Source organism: Sander lucioperca, chromosome 13, assembly GCF_008315115.2.
Source record: "Sander lucioperca isolate FBNREF2018 chromosome 13, SLUC_FBN_1.2, whole genome shotgun sequence".
NCBI classification, from domain to species: domain Eukaryota; kingdom Metazoa; phylum Chordata; class Actinopteri; order Perciformes; family Percidae; genus Sander; species Sander lucioperca.
In genome coordinates this window covers 10,632,825-10,656,574 of record NC_050185.1, presented here as the reverse complement: position 1 = coordinate 10,656,574, position 23,750 = coordinate 10,632,825, and the positions used below count along the sequence as shown (strand labels likewise).

General features: G+C 38.4%; 1 protein-coding gene across 1 annotated transcript; it reads left to right on the top strand.

The window, feature by feature from the left end:
• Positions 1-1,083: 1,083 nt before the first annotated feature.
• On the top strand, positions 1,084-17,904 carry pls3 (plastin 3 (T isoform)). Its single transcript, XM_031320238.2, has 16 exons — positions 1,084-1,212; positions 7,102-7,206; positions 7,335-7,486; positions 10,971-11,100; positions 11,299-11,431; positions 12,042-12,123; positions 12,211-12,376; positions 12,476-12,618; positions 13,645-13,740; positions 13,847-14,042; positions 14,506-14,584; positions 14,710-14,827; positions 14,917-15,047; positions 15,752-15,875; positions 16,566-16,690; positions 16,796-17,904. Exons 2-16 carry the CDS (start codon positions 7,146-7,148, stop codon positions 16,926-16,928), a joined length of 1,869 nt encoding a protein of 622 aa, XP_031176098.1. The 5' UTR covers positions 1,084-1,212; positions 7,102-7,145; the 3' UTR covers positions 16,929-17,904.
• Positions 17,905-23,750: the final 5,846 nt, after the last annotated feature.

The window sequence follows — 23,750 nt, the reverse complement described above, 5'->3', positions numbered from 1 at the left end:
ATTATTATATATGTAAAGTTTGAATATATTGAATGAAAGTCAGAATATTTTTAATGAACCTTGAATATATTGAGTGAAAGTCTAAAAATATTGAATGAAAGTCAGAATATATTAAGTGAAAGTCCGAATATATTGAATGAAAGTCTGAATATATTGAATGAATGTCTGAATATATTAAGTGAAAGTCTGAATATATTGAATGAAAGTCTGAATATATTGAATGAATGTCTGAATATATTAAGTGAAAGTCTGAATATATTGAATGAAAGTCTGAATATATTGAATGAATATATTGAATGAAAGTCCGAATATATTGAGTGAAAGTCCAAATATATTGAATGAAAGTCTGAATATATTGAATGAAAGTCTGAATATATTGAATGAATGTCTGAATATATTCAATGAAAGTTGAAATGGAATCTGACATCATTGTCTGCTTAATAATAATCCTAACCAAAGTGTGACACTATGAGCGAATCAGCAAGAAATCTAGTGTCAGCAATTTTGAGCAATGAAGAGATTATTAACACACTGGCGAATGCATGTATGGGCCAAAACACTGCGGTAACGGTAACCGTATCCAGTACCGTTATCCCAATGAAGAAGTTTTTTCACTTTTTCATCGTGGAAGACTAAATGAAAGGAACCTTTTTGGTCAGACAGCCAGGTCCCTTTCATCAGGACGTCAACACGCCTTTCATTCAATATATTCAGACTTTCATTCAATATATTCTGACGTTCATTCAATATATCGCATATTCGACGAAAACATGCCATTTTATGTCCCTCAAACAAAAGTGTCTTGTAAAGCTGAATTAACAATATTTATTTCATAATTATTTTATAATTTAGTTGTCTAATGTGAAAAATAAATTATTTACTTTTTAAAAAATCATCCTTTGTTGTTTTTAAAGGATTTTAAGCAGTTTTCGTATTAAGTATATTGCAGAAGCGGGGAAGGGCTTGTCCCTCGGTATGATTTGTCTAGCATCACTAGCTTTTTAGGATAAAAAAAGTCAAACTATCATAAAAATAAATACACTTCTAAAAAGTCTCAAGTGTTTCCCAGACCGGACATCAAGACATCAACGTCTGGTGGTGACGTCGCCGACAGGGCGGGGCCAACATTCCAACTGCTGTCTACTTTTGTCTCTACGTGGAAGAGGCAGGACTGCAAACTGGACGCTGTCTGGAATTTCAGGCGCACCGATAGTGAGTACCAATTTCCTGGCAACTTCTACACCAACAACTACTTACAGATATAATTTGTCTCAGTAGCGTTTACTAAAATAACAACCTTGTCTTAATCCTACCTCTCTGTGTTAGCCGTTCCCTTCTGTGTAGAGGTGTGGATTTGCAAGAGGAAACAGGGATAGTTGTCCTGCCCATACAACTTGCTGTCGCTAGCTTTAGCTACACCTTCACTGTAGCCTATTAATTCTCACGGCGCTGGATAGGTCTTTGATATACTAAAATAAAGTAGCCTATGACTCCTTTAATTCGTAAACAGTAACTACTACTCAAACTTTACGTAACATAACTAAGATATAACTGTAACTAGTAAAGTTTATACACAGCGTTTATGTTTTTCTTCGACCAGTTCACATTTGTGAATATGACAAATGTCAAAGCAAGGAGCAAGTAAGTAAGACAACCAGGTTCGATTCATTAAGTACATCGCCGCTCACCGAAGGAAGCCACATAGGTGGAGCCTGCACACATTTTTTAAATATTGCCGATACACAATTCGGACGTATAAATGACCTATACATAGCCTTAACACACTCGCACATACATTCTTTACAAAAGGTGAAGCCTAGAGTAATATTTGCTATGCTAGGTGTGTGTAACTTCACTGCTCTTCTGATGACAAATCACTTTTTGTCTTATTGACATTTTATATGACACCAGCACAATGTATATGGTGTACTATAGTATGTTGTGAAAGGTTGGTGGATGTTTAAACACTAAAATGAGACAGCACAGTCAGTTACTCTGTGCTATTTGCTCTCATGTAAAACAGTGGTCTATGTAAACTAGTTTATTGCTCAGAGTGATTTACCAGATTTTTCCTGTCGAGCCGTCTGGGGCTGCAGCACGTGTACATCTGGGATTTCAATTGTGGATTACTGTAGGGACAACCTTGAACAGCAAGACAAGACCCACATTTTAATGTGATAAATATTGTGACTTGAAATAAGAAGTGTGTTGTGAATACAGACACTATCAGTGGTGTTATTCCTTGCATCGCTGCTGTTGATTCTCGACAAGATCAGTATTTCTTGTTGTCTATCCTCTATTAATGTCTTGTTTTACAAGGTGTGCAGCGGCATGCTTTGATAGAGATGTTGTAAAAGATGTTTAATTGTTAAAGACAAAAGCATTAAATCAATTATTGATATCAGGAGGACTCCGGAGACGACAAAAAAAAGAAAGTGTAAAAGTGCTGTATGCACGCCTTTTGTGTGACGTGCAAATCATTTTAACTGCGCCTGTCATTAACCTGATTGACGTAGTTATGTACTGTGATTTATATGAGTTGAAGTAAAATGTGAGTTCCCCTTATCCATGCTACAGAACCACGTGAGAGTTTGTAAAGACAAACCAGAAAGTTAAGGAGGAGGAGGAGGAGGGAGTGTGCTTATATTTTGTTTCCGCCCTACACACGCACGCTCGCACCTGTGCGAATGAACAGGTTGCCCCACTTTCTGCACTGTCTGGAGGATTTTAAACAGGTGCCTTCATTTGTTTTTTCTATGCAGTGAAAGTTATCGAGTTTTTTTTATTGGCTGCACTTTACTTTTTGTTGTTGTTTTTGTAAGTTTTATAGTTATTTTAACTTAAAAAAAAAAAAACATGTTGGCTGCATCTGTTTTTTTAAGCTATGCTAATTCTAATTTGAAAGCACTCTTCACCAAGGCTATACAATCCCCTAAATACCTTACATTGTGAATAGAAAATGTTTAAAAGATATTCATCTTAATCTGCATAAAAATACACATATATAAATCCTGTGAATATTGGGGCTCTCTGTACAAGGATAAATTGTCCGAAAGAAACATGAACTCCTTTACAAAAGTACTGCATAGAGGACTTGAGTGGGGAAGTGCCATGGATTACATTGACTGCTCTTTTTTTTTTTTTTTACTTCTATTACTACAAAACAAAAGTGTAATGACCTCCACAGAGAAATTCTCTCCATGTATAGTCCTCTGTTTGGGAGGTCAGGGGTCAGCTACATAACAACAGCCTTGGAGCAGGGAGGTGTACAGTGTCATGTGTCATGCTTGCGTGAGGAAAGGGTGGTATTTTACAGAGCTGTGCCTTGTAACGTCTGATTATGCAGCAGAGGAAAATGCTTTAGTGCTTTTGTTGAGTAATGGCAAACCCTTGTAGGTGTGGCTGATTACCTGTAGCAGTAACCGCCTAACCAAACTGATTCAGCAGCACCTCAGTAACCTGTCTAATGACATTCTTAAGTGATGGTTAGTAGGGATTCCTGTGTTTACACCTTTGCTAGCACAGGGCTCTTTTACCTGCTGCATCCTTTTACTACAGCTACATTCTTTCATTTGCGGAAAAGTAGTGTGTTATTAGAGCAGGTTCTCTAATAATGCTCATGGTTAGGGATACGGTCAGGGGACCATTTCATTTGAATATTTCCATAATGATTTACCACTCCCAAGCTTTGTAAGCTTTTATAATAACCCTAAACCCAACCCAGAGTGATACACTTGCTAGGGCTGCCCCCTCTTAGTCGATTAATCGACTAATCGGTCGTTTTGGTCTTAGTCAACTAAGATTTCTTTAGTCGATTAGTCATGTTTTATGCTTTTTTCATGCTGAATGACTTATTTCCAAGAAATGTACGAGCACATCTCTGGTAAACACAAATTAAAGTGGTGCTATTGCATGACTCTTTGCGGAGAAACTCAGATTTACAGATCTGTCGATTAAATCAACTAATCGATACAATTGAATGAGTGTTAGTCGACTAAGAATTTCTTCAATCGAGCACAGCCCTAATACTTGCAGCTGTGTATGATGTCAGACTCAGAGTTATGTAAACTCCACATACAATATTTGTTGTCGTCACCTCCTCCTTACCTGTCAGTATGGCTATGCTTATCTTATGCATGCAGCCTGAATAGGAAATGAAAGGCTGGTGTCACAGACTGTTTGTTTGGTGTTCATGAGTCAGTTTGACTCGCTGCTTCGGGCCATTGTGACTAAGTAAAAATGTCCATGTTATTGCAGACTATGTTGGGTGTGTGCATATGCATTTGACCACACTTGGGAAGGGTGCCCAATCTATTTGTGTGCCTCACATTTCCCATGTTGCTGCGTGGATGAAACACTGACAGGATGGGGTGTGTCAGTTCTACACACATTTAACTCAGCAATCTGGGAACAACCCTCCGCTTTAAATTGACTGTAACATCTATCAACGGCGATCGTAAACAGCGTCAATGTGCTGTTTTTGTCTCGACAATTAAAGCTGGTGCTTGGAAAGAAATACTTGTTTGTGTGATATCTAGTTGTTAAACAAGAGCAAGAGAACTGAGAGATCTTCTTGAATGAGTGGTGAAATGTCTTAGAGACCACAAAGCAAGTCCAGTTGCCCTTGTTTTGGTTCTGCTAGATATCGGCGTGATCTGGATGACTAAACCTACACAGAAGTGTGTCGAGGACTTGCATTTGTTGTCCCGATGGACCTTTTTCAGAGGTCATTTTGAATCCCTCATAATTTCAGTTTAAAGTGCCAGCTCTTGCAATTTGGGAACTCTATTCTCAATATGTCTTTGTATTAGCCAAAGATATTCTGATGTACTAAAACTCTTGCACTGCAGCTAAGCGCTGACATTTCAATAATGTCTTTTGAACTCTATCAGGAGTATTGATATGCTTTTAGACAAACATGAGCCACTCCATTTAGGAGCTTGCTCCTGCGCTGAAGGGCGCAGGAATTTTCTCTTCTCTCGAAGCACACAGTCCAGCTGTCAGATAGCAACTGTGTTTGGAGCCTGATGCTCAGAACTCACTTTCTTGTGTTTGTGACCGTGGTTACAAACCCTCTATTCTTCTGTACCACCAGTGATACGTCTCACATTTGTCCGCTGCCATCTGTGCCCTTGCTCCATGTACTTAACCCCTCTACTGTTTTCACTCTCCCTCTGTCGAGGGTGTGACGAGGGCTGGCAAAGGAGGGAATGCTTGTCGGCCCTTATTGTAGCTGGGCTGACTTCAGCAGCCACATTTCACATCCTTTTAGAGAAAAGTTAAATATAGCAACACTGGCATCGTCATTTTCCTAATCGTTTAGTCAGGAGTTTGTGCTTGCCCTGAAAAACACCCTGTTCTCTGTGATTCATGGAGTGGCATTTCAACCTAAAATCTCTGTCACTGTAAAGTGACAAATCTGGCCTTGTTATTGTTGCTACCTAGAAGCAATTCTATACTGTATTGGACTTTTTTTCTTAAATGAATTAAACATGATTTCATCCGAGTGACTTTTTTGGGTGACTCTTTTTTGATTTTGTAGGGCAAGATGTTATTTCTACACTTTGTTTTGTCTGTAAGAATAGCATTATGGGAACTGAGTCACATTTCAGAGGCCACATGTCTACTGTTGAATCATCTTTCATGAATACTATTAATAGTTTCATTCATGAAAGAGGATGCATGGATACTGGACCTTTGTTCATTGTTTGTCTGCTTGAATGTGTGCCTGTGAGGCTGCTGTGGCCACAGAAAGACTAGATGGGCTGAAACCACTCAAAGAAATTGACCAATTTAGGCTTTAATTACCGTTATAATTATTGCTAATGATCAATTGGATTGTAATCCATTTGACTAACTTGACATTCAGCTGTTCCCTCATATGGTTTTACACATGTAGCACTGTGGAAACCAGAAAAGGCGTTGCCCAGGAGTTCTGACTAATATGCTGTGAAAATCAACAATCTGTACTTTAAATCAGGAAATGGGAACACTTTTCTGTCTGGAAAAATCTGTGAATCTTACTCTACCGCAGTATAAACCTCACTCTCTTGTGTTCGAGAGGAATGCCATCATACTAGTTTAGCCCATGCGAACGAGGCAGCACACCCTGCTCACCTCTGTGTAAGTGAAGCTTGATCTGCCCAGGCCTCGTGCATTCCTCTGCCGCAACAGAACGGGAAGGAGGTACTCAGAGGAATTCCTTATTTTCAGCGATTTTCAGATGGCTGCTTTGTCTCTGAGGAGTTCAGGAACACTGTGTTTTTAGTCAAGGAAAATAACTGAGATTGCGTCTCGCTGGCTATAGTCTTGTTTTGTGACTTGAGTGTGTGAGGACACTTTTCTCTGCTAAAACATAAAAATATAACCCAAACAGTTTCGCCATAAACCAGTATCAAGGTCTTAACATTTCAGAGAAGCAGCCCTCACAGAAGCCTCACAAATAATCCGGATGTTATGTTGTTACATATAACTGGACACAGTCTCCATCTATTTTAACACTAAAAAATATTATATTTTGATTTGTAGAGCCTGATGAAAGGGCAAAAAGCACGAGTTATAGTAAAATTGTCGGTTTTAGGACAAGCTGTTGCAATAAACGGCTTTGTAAAATAAGGGTTGTGTAAAATCAGTAGTCTCAGCTTCTCTGGCTACAGTTACAGTATGGGCTCATTGCTATACAATGGAACAGGAAATTACTTTGATTATGGGAGAGAGCCATGCTTGGAAAAGGAAAAGAGCTAAAGAGAGAAACTAAAGAGAACAGTAGATATGATCAGCGGGGGTGGGGATCAGCAGGGATCAGTGAGGAGACGGATATATGAAGTAGTAGCCTAATTTATAATTTTTTTTAGACCTGACAGAAGATGGCGAGCGACTATTGTTCTGCCCAGAGAGTTAAGGTCACTTCTCTGGTTGCAAGGAGGCAACACATTTCAACCGGTCTGTGATCTGAGTAGTAGAACAGCGAGCAGTCTGGATTAGTTTCAGGGGCTTTAAGGAGGTTTGTGGGAGGCTGGTGAAGCTGGGGTTCCTCTCAAGACCTTTGTCCTGTCATTGCAAAACCATGTTGGTGACTCTGTGCTCTTTTCTTCTCCACAGTCCCACCTTTCTCTGACTGACCACCTCAGGTCAATCACAGAAACATGACTGGAAAAATAACAAAAGAGGAAATGGAGGAGATGAGAGAGATCTTTGGAAAATGTGGTGAGTTAAAGCCATGTGTTACCATGAAAGTATATTATAGATAGTATGAATATGTTTATGTTACAGTAGCTCTAGTCCTAGTTGTATTATATGTGCTGGGTCTAATGGTTCTTTTTTTGTTTCTGTAGATCTGAACGGCGATGGATTTATCTGTGATTATGAACTCCATGAGCTCCTTAAAGATGCCGGCCATGCCCTACCTGGATACATGGTCCGTGAGATCATCCAGAAACTGGATCGCAACAAGGATAATAAGATCAGCTTCGAAGAGTTTCTAGCGGTACGTTAAACGGAGCTCAGAACTGTTCTTTCTGTCGAGCTTGAGAAGTTTTCACCTTCCGTTCAGAGCTTTTCTTACTCTGAGCTGGTCTTTGTTTTCTGTTCTGCCTAAAAAGCACCTCGCCCTCCTGGGTGGGGCCGCTACGCAAAGCAACTTTTAGCAGCTCCATGCACGACGGAGTTGAAAGGCCTCTACAAACCACACACACACACACACACACACACACACGCACACACACACACACACACACACGCACGCATGCATACTCAGGGAATGTGGAAGTGAGGTCAGCAAAGTGGTGTGAGTTCCAGTGTTTTGTTTCAGCTGTGATGATGGAGCAGTCGTTAAGAGAGAGCAGTCATTGACAGAGGCAGCGTCTGGTACAGGAACGCAGCATGATTCAAGATCTCAAGATCATGTGGATCAATCAAAACGTTCTGCAGCTGTGTTTTTGTTTTTTCTATGGTAGTTCAAGTGTCCTGTTTAAGGGTATGTGGCTGTTTAGTTGTCCATTAGTCAGTTTAACTCTGACTGTGATAATAACCAAGTAAATCAAATTGAATTGGATGACTTTAAAACTGTGTTGTGTCCGAATATCTGTGACTCCACCTAGAACGTCTTGAACTTAAACAATTTTTGGGCTCGTTCATAATTACTTACTTCCTTACAATTTGAGGTACTCTTTATGGTTTCGTGATGACTGTTTTCCACAGTTCATCTGTGTACTTTTGTAAGTGTAGTCAAAGTTATGTGTGAAATAATATTTATAATAAAAAAAAATTATAGCTATTATCAGCGATTTTCAGATGGCTGCTTTGTCTCTGAGGAGTTCAGGGACACTGTTTTTAGTCAAGGAAAATAACTGAGATTGCGTCTCGCTGGCTATAGTTTTGTTTTGTGACTTGAGTGTGTGAGGACACTTTTCTCTGCTAAAACATAAAAATATAACCCAAACAGTTGTACCATAAACCAGTATCAAGGTCATCACAATCACAAATAATCTGGATGTTATTGTTGTTACATGTAATGGGACACAGTCTCCAGCTATTTAATACTAAAATAAAAATTCTTATATTTTGATTTGTAGAGCCTGATGAAAGGGCAAAAAAGCAAGAGTTATAGTAAAATTGTCAGTTTCAGGGGATTTGAAGGACAAGCTGTTGATGTAAACGGCTTTGTCAAAAAAAAGGTTTGAAGTTTGAACCTTTCAAACTAAGAAACAAGGTTCTTTACAGGACAACCATTAAATAAAACCAGCCAATAAAAAGTACATAACAAATTAAACACAATCAAATCCACACAAACACAAGACATTTCAGAACGGGAGGGTAAAAAGGATTGCTAGCATTTATAAAAGGCTTTTTTTTTTTTTTTTTTTTTAAAAGACGTGAAGTGATTAAAATGATGTAACTGATTCTACAAGCCTTTAGGTCCTATTTTTTTAATTATAATAATAATAAGGGATTTTCTGAAATCAAGTGGCCTAATTGTGTTTAAGTTGGAGGGGGTTTTGTTGTCAGTGTTGTCTGTCCTTTGGCAAAATATGTAAAAAGGTAACGACATTTTGAGATAATCACTATAGGTCCCAGGATCAGCGGATTGATCAGCTGATTTTGTGATTATGCAAAACTGGGATATGACTGTTGCAGTATGTTATGCTGTGTTCATGTGCCTGCGGGAAGGGGGGACATCTGGGACTTTACAGTTAGCTGCCAAACAGCATTGGGCCTTTGTGTTAGAAAGGTGTGTTCTCCTCCACTAGGCTTTGATACATTCCATTACAAAATATCAGGATAATAACCACTCAGATTAAATGCATTTAGAATGAGTGTGAATATCCTCTTTACTGCCTATAGATGTGAACCTACAGGTTGTCTCATTGGAACTACAGCTCCCGCGGCTGTAATTCCAATGAGACAACCTGTAGGGGGACCGAAGAGGGAAAAGTTACATAGTATGCCTTTTTAAGCTAAGAAAAAATAGCTTTTTGCTAAGTTGCAGAAATAAATGGCGATCCTTATCATCTTTGCAAGGTCATGATTGTTTTGCTGTGCTTACCTCTTTTACCTAGTGGCCAAAAAAATGCAAGCTGGCACCCTGTGACCTCCCGCACATTTGTGATGAAGTGTGCTGTGCTCACAGAGTCGGCCTGAATAGTTCATTGTGGTCACAGCAACGCTCGCGGGGCTGAGGTTCAGCAAGTACCGCTATTATTACCATAGAAAACATATTGTCAGAGTAGCTTTGTGATATGCTACATACAGTATGAACTCACACCACAGAGCAAAATATGGTCCCATTAGTTGTTGTTGAGATATGTAATGAGATAATTCTTTAATGTTGGGATGTAGGGACAAGCCTGAGGGTGGTGTTGGGAGTGTAGAGGATGATAACAGCTGTAGCGCTGGCGGTTTACTGTTGCTACTGATAATGACATACTGGCACTCACACACTCAACACTGTAATACTTAGATTAGATGTGTAGTGAATGCACACGCTCACTTTGAATCCCTACAGTGTACTTAAATGCACAACACAACATCAGTTGCTTCTATGAACCCATTAACCAGATGTCTTCCTGGACCTTTCTTGTTTATGAACACTGTTTCTCAGCCCATTTGTATTGTTCAAAAAGTCACCTACTAGGCTAGATGTTTCCCTCATCTTCTCAGTCCTTTAGCTGGCAGGTTAGCTTTATTCCATGCCAGCTGGCTGTCATGGAGGCTAACAGGAGCTCTACACCACAACAAGGGATGCAAACGACATTAAAAGGAGAGAAGATGATTGAGGCTTTTGCACATAAGTATGGCGAGAGTTTTTTTGATGAATCTATTGATTAAGTCAGAAGTTCCATGAAGTCTACTTTTATGATGTCTGTAATGTCTTTAATGTTGTGTTTTTTGTTGACACTGTCATTGAGGTGTTATTTAAATGATATGTTTTAGCATTGAGGTCATAGTTAATGGTGGTGTTGTTCTGGACTGCTTTATATTGAGAAGTTTTTCTAATATTCTGTAGAAACACACGCATAACATTTTATTAAAATGTACACATTTCCGACATTGTACGACAAACACTGAACATTATGTGCCTTGTAATGGTCAAAAATATGGCAAAACTGGTTTATTGAATTGCATTAGAGTGGACAGGTTTACCTAATAAAGTGTCCACTGAGTGTTTATGTCAGAAAATGATTCAGTTAGTGCTTTAAAATATTTGGTGGTAACTTCCTTTTTTAAAACTGATGTGATGCTGACACTACAAACATGCTATAAGCATATGAACAGCAGAAGGCAGTTCTGTTAATTATTATTGGCCAAAGCAATGAATTGGTTAACCTCTACAACACAATCTCAAATCTACAAATCAAAATGTTCATAAATACATATTAAATATTTTACAAATTTCAGCTTAAAACAATAATGCAGTGTTTTCGAGGCATCGAATGTAGTTGGTCTCTGAGTATTCTTTGGTCTCGTTTTAGATCATCCAGGAGCTGAGGGGCAGTGAAATAGCAAAAACTTTCCGCAAGGTCATCAACAGAAAAGAAGGCATCCTGGCTATTGGAGGGACATCAGTGCTGTCAAGCGAAGGCACACAACACTCATTCTCTGGTAGGACACGTGGACATCGTCCCCAACTTCTCTCCAGTCGCTTCTTATGTTTGTCATAAACTGTTGACTTTGTGTCCTCTGCACGTCAGCTACGGGTGCTCCATTAACCAATGAAGAAAAGAAACCCATAATGGACAATGTTACCACCTGAAATGACTCATTACGACGATACTGTAACATTATTTTGTATCCTTACAGAGGAGGAGCGATATGCCTTTGTGAACTGGATCAACACTGCTCTGGAAAGAGACCCCGACTGCCAACACGTCCTGCCCATGGATCCCAACACAGACTCTCTCTTCACCTCTGTCGGAGACGGTATCGTACTCTGGTGAGGGTTCCTGTTTTCACCTCAAGCCATCAACACAACCCCCCCTTCCCCCTCTTTCACCTAGCTACCGTTCTGACATTAAAATCAATGTCAGGTACCTGCATCTCATTGCACTGACACTGTTGTGATCACATTCAGGCTGAAGAAAAGACATCAGTCAACCATAACAACATTCTACCTCACATTGCAGAGGAGATATTGATAGTAATACAGTACTACAACATTCACTACAAATATTTAGAAATGATTACATATTGTTTAAAAACTGAGTTGCTTTTTGTTAAAGCAACAGTTCAAGGTACACAAATGTATATCGTTTGGAACAGAAAATAACTTTAACGCAAAAGTAACTAAATCAAAATTGCAAACACTGCTGTTATGGTAGGTCATAGTGGTCAGTTAGCATTTGACAGCTAAAAACTGGCACTTTGTCAGGTTAGTTTTTTGAGTAACATACCGGCATGTAAAACCATAAGTTGCTTAAAGCCACAAACATTCCTCTTTTCAATCAATGAACATTTTGGTTGCTATCTCTGCCTTGTTTTACAACAAGGATATTGCTTCAAATGTCTGATCAAATTTCATGTTTGATTTTTCTATGTTTCCACAGCAAAATGATTAACCTGTCAGTGCCAGACACTATCGATGAGAGGACCATAAATAAGAAGAAGCTGACACCATTTACGATACAGGTCCGTTGAATTTACTGTATGTCAAGGCTGCTGTTTCTCTTACGACTTATTTGAATTTTCCAACATCTGATGCTTTGTACCTTGCAGGAGAATCTGAACCTGGCCCTGAACTCAGCTTCTGCTATTGGCTGCCATGTGGTGAACATTGGTGCTTTAGACCTGAAAGAGGGGAAGCCCCATCTGGTGTTGGGCCTGCTGTGGCAGATCATCAAGATTGGTCTGTTTGCTGACATCGAGCTAAGCAGAAATGAAGGTACAGAGCATAGTTGATACCATTACATAACATGTATTTCAGCCTGTTTCCTGGTCTGTTGTCAAGTATCTTAACTAAATCTTTAACACCCCTCGACAGCGCTGGCAGCATTGCTGAGAGACGGGGAAACCCTGGAGGACCTGATGAAGCTGTCTCCAGAAGAACTGCTGTTGCGCTGGGCAAACTTTCACCTGGAAAATGCTGGCTGGCAGAAGATCAACAACTTCAGCTCTGACATCAAGGTGGGCGTACTCTCTTACATTGAATCCAGTTGGTGTATCTAAACACTAGATGCATGTAGAGAAACCACTCAAAAGATTTTAAGAGATAATACTTACAGGATCATGTTTGGTTTTAAGGGTCTTTGGGAGAGTCTGTAGGGTGTTTACCCATTTTTACTTAGATTACTGTAGTTTATTTCCACGCGCTTCTCTAGTTACTAGATCCACCGACATAGGTGTCTATCAGCACACTGAAAAGGGCAGTGCATGTTTGTGTTTGCACAGACTAACTCAAATATCCGCCTCCACTGCTCCAAATATAGGACTGAATGGGTAGTGTCTCTTTATGGGAACCATTGGAAAACTGTCAAATGCATACGTAAGCGTTGAATATATTATATGAACAATTTCTGATTAAAAGGGTACAACGTGCTTTTGTTTCTTTGGCAATATGCCTATTACTAAGGAAGTTCAGATTAATTATAGCAATTACTATGTCAGATGTACAATATTTGTTGGTTGGAAAATGTCATTACACTGTTGTATGTTGCCAGGTCACTCCGTAAACCAACCAGGCAGGTATACGAGAGGCTACTGCACGTCTGGTTACCTTTGTATTTTTTATGTCATCCTATCTCTTGCTCGACTATTTTGTACACAGAAATCAGAAGTTTGTTTAGATACCTTTTGTTCGTTCTGTTCAAACTTTCTTAGTGTTCCTCAAAGCATTTTAACCCTCTAATTCGTCTAATTCTCTGGAATGTAATTTTAAAATGCAGTATTTACTGAATATATGCCAAATGAAGTGTTTATAAAGGAAAAACAATTGTAGAACAAATCTAAATATTTGAATAAAGCATGTGATAGAAAAAATACAAAACATAGTGTGCACAGTTGCTCACAAGCAGCATCAAGTTTATCAATACTTTATCTAGAGTAGCCTACAGCTATCTTAATGAGACAAAATTTGCGATAATTTGTAATGGTGGAATTTCTTGTTTGTGAATTAGTACAAATCTAATTGTTTTTGTTTGTATTATTTTTCAGGACTCGAGGGCCTATTTCCACCTCCTGAATCAAATCTCTCCAAAAGGCACCGAGGAAGATCAGCCACACATAGACATTAACATGGCAGGCTTCAGCGTAAGCACTTTGACAGCAGTCAGCACCCCCAGTTGAGTATCTTCACCACATGGTAACAGCTGTACGGTGTTTCTGATCAGGAGCATGTGCTCTGTGTGTTGTTCAGGAGAAAGACGACGTGAAGAGGGCAGAGGCCATGCTGCAGCAGGCCGACAGGCTCGGCTGTCGACAGTTTGTCACCCCAACTGACGTCGTCAGCGGAAACCCCAAACTCAACCTTGCCTTTGTGGCCAATCTGTTCAACAAATATCCAGCGCTGACCAAACCTGAGAATGAGGACATTAACTGGGGACTGTTGGAAGGTGAGAGCACACATCTCCCAGTATTCATGTCTGCTGTCATCATAGAGGTCCACTGGAGAATTGGCTGTGAACAAATAAGATCTAAATACACAAATAGAGAGATTACCGCTGCAGCCTGAGAAGAACCAGCTTTGAACAAACAGCTGCTTTTTGTTGGCTAACTAACTGTTCTGCAGGCTTATGTTAGCATAGAAACTCATTTTATTTATGTAAAAACAAACCACTCCTAACTTTGGCTCCTGCTGGATTCAGTAGTTAGTGTGCAGAACAAGTCCGTGATAGTTGGCTAGTAGTCACCAGATCTTTTGTTTATATAGCTAACAGTGGCACCAGGACTATTCAGTTCTGATGACACAAACAAGCTGCATGTTGAGAACTACACTGACTATTACTGAGACCTCCAGTATGGCTGTCAGTTTGTCACCTAAAAGCCAGCTAAATCCCATCATCCTTTGCTGTGTAGGTGAGACACGAGAAGAGAGGACATTCAGAAACTGGATGAACTCTCTGGGAGTGAACCCACATGTCAATCATCTGTATGGGTATGTACCACAAACAAGATACTAGGACACAGTTTAACTCACTCCTCCTGTTCACGCTGGCATCTGAAGAGAGTTTCATAACTTATTTAATGGTAATGATTATCAAACACAATCTTGTCTCCTAGAGACCTACAGGATGCCATGGTCATCCTCCAACTCTATGAGAAGATTAAAGTGCCTGTTGACTGGAACAACAAGGTCAACAAGCCACCTTACCCCAAGCTGGGAACAAACATGAAAAAGGTAAATCAGATTGCTTTTAATCCTTCCTAGCCAAAAGAACACACACTTTTTGGCTGTCTTTTGCAAAAAAAAGATTTTTGTGCCCCTAGTTGGAGAATTGTAACTACGCAGTGGAACTGGGCAAAACAGCCAAGTTCTCCCTTGTTGGCATTGGCGGGCAGGACCTAAACGATGGCAATGCTACCCTGACTCTGGCACTGGTGTGGCAGCTGATGAGAAGGTGAGACACAACTGCATCAGGATCACTTCAGAACAGAACAAAATAGAAATACATCTCCGAAATGTAAAAACCGCATCCCATTTTGGGTCTACAAGAAAACGCATAAAACAGCTAAGCATGTGTGGGGGATTTTCATACCTGGAATCTCTGCTGTATCTCAGTGGGTCTAGGAGAGGTATTTCTATGTATTAAAATATATAAATAACTAAAAAAGACAAATGAGGGCCCTCACATGTATTTGGTCCGGGACCAGGACAGTAAAACGTATTATCAAGGAATTGCAGAATCAGTATGTCTGTGTGGCATTTTGAAACACTACAATCACCATTGTCTTCATTGTCAGATTTGTTGTGTTAACTCTGTATATTTACTGTAAACAATTTCTCGGAAGGGGGTAGTTGGTGACGTCCATTTCATGCCAGTGGTGTTGTTAATATGTGCGTGTTCCTCCAAATTGAGACCACATGTCTATAAACTCAGTTGCCAGGTTGCGTGTTGACATATTTAGCAGTTCCACATACTTTAAATCACAACCATACAGAAGAATCGGATGTTTTCTAAAACAACAACAAAAACAGAAACAGAAATAAACTTACCTCCCTGAGGTTTTATTTTTTTCTAATGTTCTTAACTCTTTGGGCACCATTGAAATACAGTTAATCTGTTCAGTTCATAACAAACATTCTGCTTCTCCACTCTTTCAGATATACGTTGAATGTACTGGAGGGACTGGGTGATGGACAGAAAGTAAATGATGACATCATTGTAAACTGGGTAAACAAAACGTTGGCGGAAGCTGGAAAGTCGACCAAGATTTCAAGCTTTAAGGTAAACATGTTTTTTCCTCTTTCTGATTACATGTTCTGTGAAAATAACTTTGTGTGGATTAGATTAAAATATTTCATTATGGAACTTTGAAATAAAAGATGTTACTAAATCATCTAAACTCTAAGGCCTTTTTTTTTTTTAAAAAAAGATTGTTCTGAATTTTTAAAACATCTCACTGACTCAAAATGAGAAAAATAAGCAGTTTTGACATATACACTCTATCAAAATGCTGTTATTTATGAACTAAGTCTGGTAGTAGGGCTGGGCGATATGGAGAAAATCAAATATCACAATATTTTTTACCAAATACCTCGATATTGATACCGCAACGATATTGTAGTGTTGACTATTGGTGCTTTCACAAAATATTTACACAATGATATTTTAGATAAATAATCATCAGTAATGTGGCTATAATGACTAAGTGGGTAAAGGCAAATAATGGAACAGTTACAACAGTCTGGTAAATTCAGAAAATTACATCACTTTACTGTAATGCAGCCTTTAAAACCAGGAAAAAGACAACACTTATGCCATATTACGATATCCAAAATCTAAGACTATATCTAGTCTCATGTCACGATATCGATATAATATCCCATATGCCCAGCTCTATCTGGTAGTTTAATGTAATTTGGTCAGGGAAGCCTCTGTGTTAGATTATTAACCTGTGTGTCGTGTGGTGATCAGGACAAGGAGATCAGCAGCAGTATGGCAGTAGTGGAACTGATAGACGCCATTCAGCCCGGCAGCATCAACTACGAGCTGATAAAAACCGGCAGCCTCTCTGAAGACGACAAGCTGGAGAACGCCAAGTAAGATTTACAACGCCGAAAAGAAAGAGACGCAACCTGTCGCCGTTATTTTGGTAACTATGTGTAAACCGTTTCTACACGAATTAACCTCTGTGTCATCCCTAGATATGCCGTCTCTATGGCGAGGAAGATCGGAGCCCGTGTCTACGCTCTCCCAGAAGACCTTGTGGAGGTCAAGCCCAAAATGGTGATGACAGTCTTTGCCTGCTTGATGGGTCGGGGGATGAAGCGAGCCTAAGAGACTGGCTGGGATCATTGTGACACTTATTCATACCCACAAGCCATTAACGTTTTGAAGGGCTCACCCAACTGAAGGAATGAAGATTTTTTTTTTTTTTTTTTTATGAGAATAACAAGCTGTCAAAATCATAAATTCGCATGCATCCCTGCCTCTTTTGAGGTGTTTACTGAAGAAAAATGTCCCTTTTTATTTAAAGTGAATCCAAAATACTAAAAATCCTAAACAGATGGGTTTCATGTTACAGAGGACAACTTGTTACTTTCAATATAACTCTTGATTAATGTATAAGAATGCTGTTTCTTAAAAGCGAGTATTCGTATTTCCAGCTGCAAGGTTGTTTACATATTTTTACTCAGACTGATAAGTAAAATATATCCTTGACTAAGCAACACACATTCCTGAATACCATACTTATGAATAAATGCTTGACAAGGCAAAAAAAAAATAAAGTCAGAGGCAGGATGTTTAGGTGAAGCACAAGTGGGAAAACACCCAAACATTGCCTCTCACTTAATGAAGTACAAGCATGTCTTAATAAACAGCACCATGAACTTCTACATATCTGTATAGAAAAGCCATACGGTCAAATAGTCGTTATGATTAGCCTGGCGTGCTGTATGTATTCTTTTACTCATCATTTGTTTCTTAGGATTATTACTTCAGAAAAAAAATGCTGTTTTTTAGGGATGTCTCGTCTGTGTTGTATTGGACTTGTGGGGTTTTTTGGTCTGTTACGTTGGATGAGGAGCAGGCGGACTGGACTCTCCTGGCTTCTCCTTCTAGTCTCAAAGACGACTTGTACTCGCGCTTTCAGGTTTCCCCTTTTTTCTTTTGTATTCAACATTACCAAATATAAACAGTAACTTCATTCCAGGTAGTTTCATGATATGACAATGGCCAAATTGTATTTGGTCTCATGTTCTTCTACTCTTAAGTGCTTTACATGTAACAATAAATATGAATTTGGAAGCTGCTCATGTGTTTTATCTTTATAGTTTCTGAAAAAGGCATCTACCATAGAAAGCTGTTGAGCAGTAATGGTGGTCTAAATAGTTTGACCGGTTTGTTTTTAATCCACATAGTAATTGATGTGATTATAATTGAGGGCTAATCTTTTTTTTCTTTTTTTCTTTTTTTTTAAAACGGTGCCTATAAGTTCTCATCCACTCTGGAACCTTTCATGTTTTACAAAAATGAATCGAGTGGATTTGATGTGGCTTTTTCACGCTGATCAACAGAAAAAGACCCTTTAGTGTCAAAGTAAAAAGGGACAACATGATCTAAATTAATCACAAATACAAAATACTTCTTGGCCCATCAATTACGTCAATATGTACTCATTAGTTACTACAATTAGTTACAATATTTATAACACAAACTCAAAATCCCTGAAAGAAAGATTATCTGAATATAAGGGATGTAGCCAGTAAATATAATGAATGTAGTAGGCTACATCTTACTCAAAATAGTTAATAAGTTAACAATGAAACATTGAAGAAGCAGTGGTAAACATGAGTAAGCCAACATATTAGATGAGTATTAATCAGAAGCTCAACTAAAAGAGAATAGCAAATTACAAAAACAGTTTAAAACAAAATCAGTCCAGCTTGAATTCTTTTTGAAGATATTTTTTGGGGCTTTTCCCTTTATTACATAGAGACAGTGGATAGGCATGAAAGGGGGAGAGAGAGATGACACGCAGCAAAGGGAAGCAGGTCGACCCCGCACTGCTGCAGGACTCAACCAACATGGTGCAAACGCTCTTACTGGGTAAGCTAGAGGCCCTATGGAGCTAAATCAGGGCCAAATGTTTTGTTAATTTGAAAAAAGATATATATAGTTTAAAAACTAAAGCTTGAAATTGAAAATTTAAGTTTTGGTCTAAAACTTGAAAAATAAAATCATGTATTCAAACTAAAAATAAGTGTACCATTTTTTTTCTTTCAGTTTGAATAAAATTTAGATTAAATTCTGGAATTATTTTGAATAAATTATTAATTTTCATTTTTCACTTTTATATATTGTATTTATATTTATTTTTACTAAACAAACTGATGCCAGTGACAAAGTTCCATTTAAAAAAACTGTTTTGGACAACACGTGGTACCAATTACACTATAAGAGCAATAAACTTCCACGTACGACTTTGAATGACTGCACCACAGTATTCACTCGGCCGTCAGCATGGCGTCCGCTCCGCCAAGGCAACCCTGGCGACAGCGCACAGGGAAGACGTGAAAGATATTAGCATTTTTGAATAGATACTTTGGGACATTATTCCCGCAGTGGCATTTTTTTGTCATTAACATACAAAGGGAAAATAGGTGGACAGCTGGATAAAGCTGGAAATGAAGCATCGCTAGCACTAAAGTTAGCATTAACTAATGTTAGCTTCACACTAGCTGGTGGTTTTACACTAATTTCAGTGTCCAGCTCAAGTTTTTTGACTTTAACGTGTAGTGTCTTTGTTAACCTCTGTTTGTCAGAATGACCATAACTCGACAGTGGCTGCGATGCTTTATTTCCAGCTTTGTCCAGCTGTCCACCTATTTTCCCTTTATGTGTTAATGACAAAAAAATGCCACTGTGGGGATAATATCCCAAAGTATCTATTCTAAAATATATTCAAAAATGCTAACATCTTTCACATGTCTTACCTGTGCGCTGGCGCCAGGGTTGCCTTGGCGGAGCGGACGCCATGCTGACTGCCGTGTGAATACTGTGGTGCATTCATTCAAAGTCGTGGAAATGGGAGAAGTCATTGTTCCTGCTGAACTGCACAATCTGGCACAGTTTATTGCTCTTATAGTGTAATTGGTACCACGTGTTGTCCAAAACAGTATTTTAAATGGAACTTTGTCACTGGCATCAGTTTGTTTAGTAAAAATCACATATATATGGTGGATAGAAAGCATTCAGTCATAGTTCTCGCAGTAACACAATTTCCTGAAGGCAACATGACTGAGGAGAGTCTTCTGCCTTCTTTGTTAGGCTGTCACTCATAATTCCACGCCCCTCTGAGTTGAAGCCACGCCCCCTACACAAAATCGGGGCCAAAAGTCTGAAACTGAAAAAAACTGATCTGAAACTGAAAAAAAAGATTTGAAGCCGTGAAAAAAATAAGTTTTGAATCTGAAAACATGAAATGTGGAACTGAAAAGAAATATAAAAGTGAAAAATGAAAATTAATAATTTATTCAAAAATAATTCCAGAATTTAATCTATATTTTATTCAAACTGAAAGAAAAATTGGTACGTTTATATTTAGTTTGAATACTTGGTTTTATTTTTCAAGTTTTAGACCAAAACTTAAATTTTCAATTTCAAGCTTTAGTTTTTCAACTATATATATTTTTTTCAATTAACAAAACATTTGGCCCTGATTTAGCTCCATACAACAATAAATATAGATAAACATGAACACTAAATCAACCATACAAACCTAAAACCCATGCAGAAATGCACACCCTAAACATTAATAGAACATTATTAAAACACACTTTAACTAGGACAGAAACCGTTCAGAACATATTTTTTTCCCCATGAGCCTTTGCACCGCTTCAGCACAGAGCAGTTGGTTTAAACGACCCCGCCCCTCCCATACAGAAACTTAACATCCTTAGTTATCTCTGCTTAATATGATCGGTCACTGCATACTTAGGCTGATTATTACAAACAACTAATGTGATTTAGTAATGAATATGTTTTTTAACAAAACATGAAAGAATAAGTAGTGACCACTAAAAAGTTTAATTACAACTAAATCTGGGTTTACAATGCAGACACTGTTCTTAAATGATAAAGAATGTGTAGATTTATAGAGACTTCTTTTCTTGCATGTCAAGTTGTATATCTGAACATACATTTGTAGACACTGTTGAAACAAATGCCCTTTGGAAATATTTCCTGATACATCTCATGGGGTAAAGTGCCCTTTCATATTTGCTGCACAACAGCAAGTTGGATAAAAGTAAATAACATAAATACTGTGCAGTATGTATGTAGTGTCATTAGAGATGCTAGTAAAGTCATGTTACACCCATAAACAACATATTTTGCACTATTGGTTTTAAGTAAAATTGTATTGAATTTGTTCCCTAAACAATCTTACTGAGGTTAGCTGTTCTGGAGCAACTGCTGTTTCTAATGCCAAGCATTACTTTTAATCTCAATGTTTAAGCCAACATGGATGAGAAGTCCTTAAAGTGCTCAGAAAATATAATGTAACTTTCCATGACAATTGGGCAAATTCCATCTGCTGCTTATTGTGATCGATGTCTACATTTCTGGAAGGTATCCTCCTACAGACATTAACTTTTTTAGCATCACTTTTATGATCCAAGCTTTTTTTTCTCACTTTCTTTTTACGGCTGCCCACTTCGCCTTTCTCTTATCTTATCTTTCTGTTACTACCCTCATGCTTTTATATTCTTCCCTCTTTTTCATTGTAAAACACAGTACCTGTTTTAAATAGCACCTCATAAAAATGTTTACATTTATCGTTTGTGTTTCCTCTCACTACTGCCTTTTTTTACATTTTTTTTGGGCATTTTAGGACAGCTAAAGACATGAAAGGGGGAATGACATGCAGCAAAGGGCCTCAGGTTGGAGTCAAACCTGCAGCCACTGCGTCAAGGAGTAAACCTCTATATATGCGCACCTGCTCTACCAGGTGAGCTACCCAGGAGCCCTCACTGCTCCTTTTTGATGCATGACTGAGGAAATGCACTATGATGCATAAGAGATTTCTGCTGACACATTTGATCTGTTTAATATTACCTGTTGGCTCTTGTTGGCAGGATTTTCTTTACAGTCCATCAACGATCTATCTTGCAGTACAACAGGGGATACTGGTGGCAGATTGTAATTTACTGTTCACTGGCTTGAATCTCAGTTTGATGTAAAGTTCTCTGGGCTCCGCTCCCTGATGGGTTTCTCAGTAGGCTACATCTCCAGTTTTCTAAGGAAAAAAGATGAGGAGGCTGTCTCCTGTGGCCTTCATCATCTGGATTTCAAGCTCCATTTGCATCAGGGAGTGTGTCTGTGTGGTGTAGGAAAGAGAGTTTGGATTTTTAAAAATAGCTTAAAAACGTACAAACACCTGAGACCATTATAACGTCAAAAATGCATTTAAAAACCCAAACAATTTGTATCAATTATGTGTCTCTGTTTTTATTTCATCAACATGATTAGTTTGAATAAAGGAGAGAGGGAGAGGCAGTGGTGGGAGAAGTAATCAGATACTTTACTTATGTAAAAGTACCCACTCCACACTGTAAATCACACCAAGTATTATCAGCAAAATGTACTAAAAGTATCAAAAGAAAAAATACTCATTTTGCTGAAAAAGTGTCCCTGTGACAGTTATAATATGTGACATTATTAGATCATTAATACAGAGACGAGCAGAGGAAAGGCACTGCCAAGAGGTTTTCCCAGAAGACTCCTCAGTCTATAGAGGACATCTGGGCTCTCAACTATTCTGCATCCCCCATCCTGCCAGTCTTCTGCATTTCCATCACATGTTTGTGATACTGAGGGGAAAGAGGGGAGGCACACAAAAAGTGTTGCAAGAACAGGACTTGGGATTGTCTTTTAAGAAGTGTTGGATGCAGTTTCACTTTTCCTCTCGTAACATCCACTGACTGAGGATGGATTGGCTGGGAGAGAGCTGCTCTGGGTGTGTCTGTGTGAAGTCACTATATGAATTTTATTGGAGTAACTAAAGGAAACTAAAGGTAAGAATGAAGATGCGTGTGTGAACTAATTTATTTTCATGATTTTTTTTTTGCAGTTACTTTGATGCTAATTATCCACGTGCTAACTTGTTAAGAATACAATTTAATGACAAATAATTACCCTTTTTGTAGAGTGATGATGTTCATTTAGTATTGTTTGAGTAAAAATCTATGTTTCACTGTGTTGGCAGGAAAACAAATTATCTATCTCATAATGTATTACATAAAAATATAAAATAAACAATATTCATATTCAATGGTATGGTAATTTATTGTCAACACATTACTTAAGTTTAATAATTTAAAACTTCTAGTCAATAACTATGTAATTTGCCACTACTTAAAGGGGGAAAGCTCCATTTAAACCCAAGTAATTCTTTATTCATAAATAAATAATTTTTGGCAAATACTGTATATTCTCCATATATATTAAATTGTTTGCTAGCTGTTACATTAGCAATTATTTGGAATTAATCCTATAATTAGTACCAATTTACAATGTTTTTTCTGAGACACTTTCTATGAAATAATTGGAAAATTATTAAGAAACCATAAAAAATGCACTACCAAGAAAAATACAGTAATACATGCAGTTTGCCTCTTTGCAGTTGAATTGCTACTTTTTGAACCCAGTAACCCTGCACACACTTTGCTTTCAGTTAGCACCCTGGTTTCCTAAGTGATGCTGCTCCTGAGGGAGAACAGCTGATTGGCTTGCTGAGCCTCAGAGCTTCATGCAGACTGTGTGTGTGTTTTCATTAATGATCCACCAATTAGTCACACAACGGTAACAGTCGCCTAATCACCTCGTCAGAGGATGATAATTACTGGAATTGTTGGGTCTTTGTAAATTATAGAGTGTGGTCTAGACCTACTCTATCTGTACAGTATCTTGAGATAACTCTTGTTATGATTTAATACTATAAATAAAATTGAATTGAATTGAATTTATAAGCTCTCACTGCCCTCATATTTTGGGATGGGGAGGGGGGGGGGCACTACTGTTGTGGTTGGAAATGTATTTTAGGTGAACCTCCACCCTGACAAAACTGTATTTTAAACAATGCAGAATCTGTATCAC

Excerpts from the sequence above, each read along its gene's own strand:
- pls3 (XM_031320238.2), top strand. The coding sequence starts at position 7,146 with ATGACTGGAAAAATAACAAAAGAGGAAATGGAGGAGATGAGAGAGATC. Across the intron at positions 11,432-12,041 it reads GGAGACGGTATCGTACTCTG|CAAAATGATTAACCTGTCAG; the intron begins GTGAGGGTTCCT and ends ATGTTTCCACAG. Across the intron at positions 16,691-16,795 it reads GACAAGCTGGAGAACGCCAA|ATATGCCGTCTCTATGGCGA; the intron begins GTAAGATTTACA and ends TGTCATCCCTAG.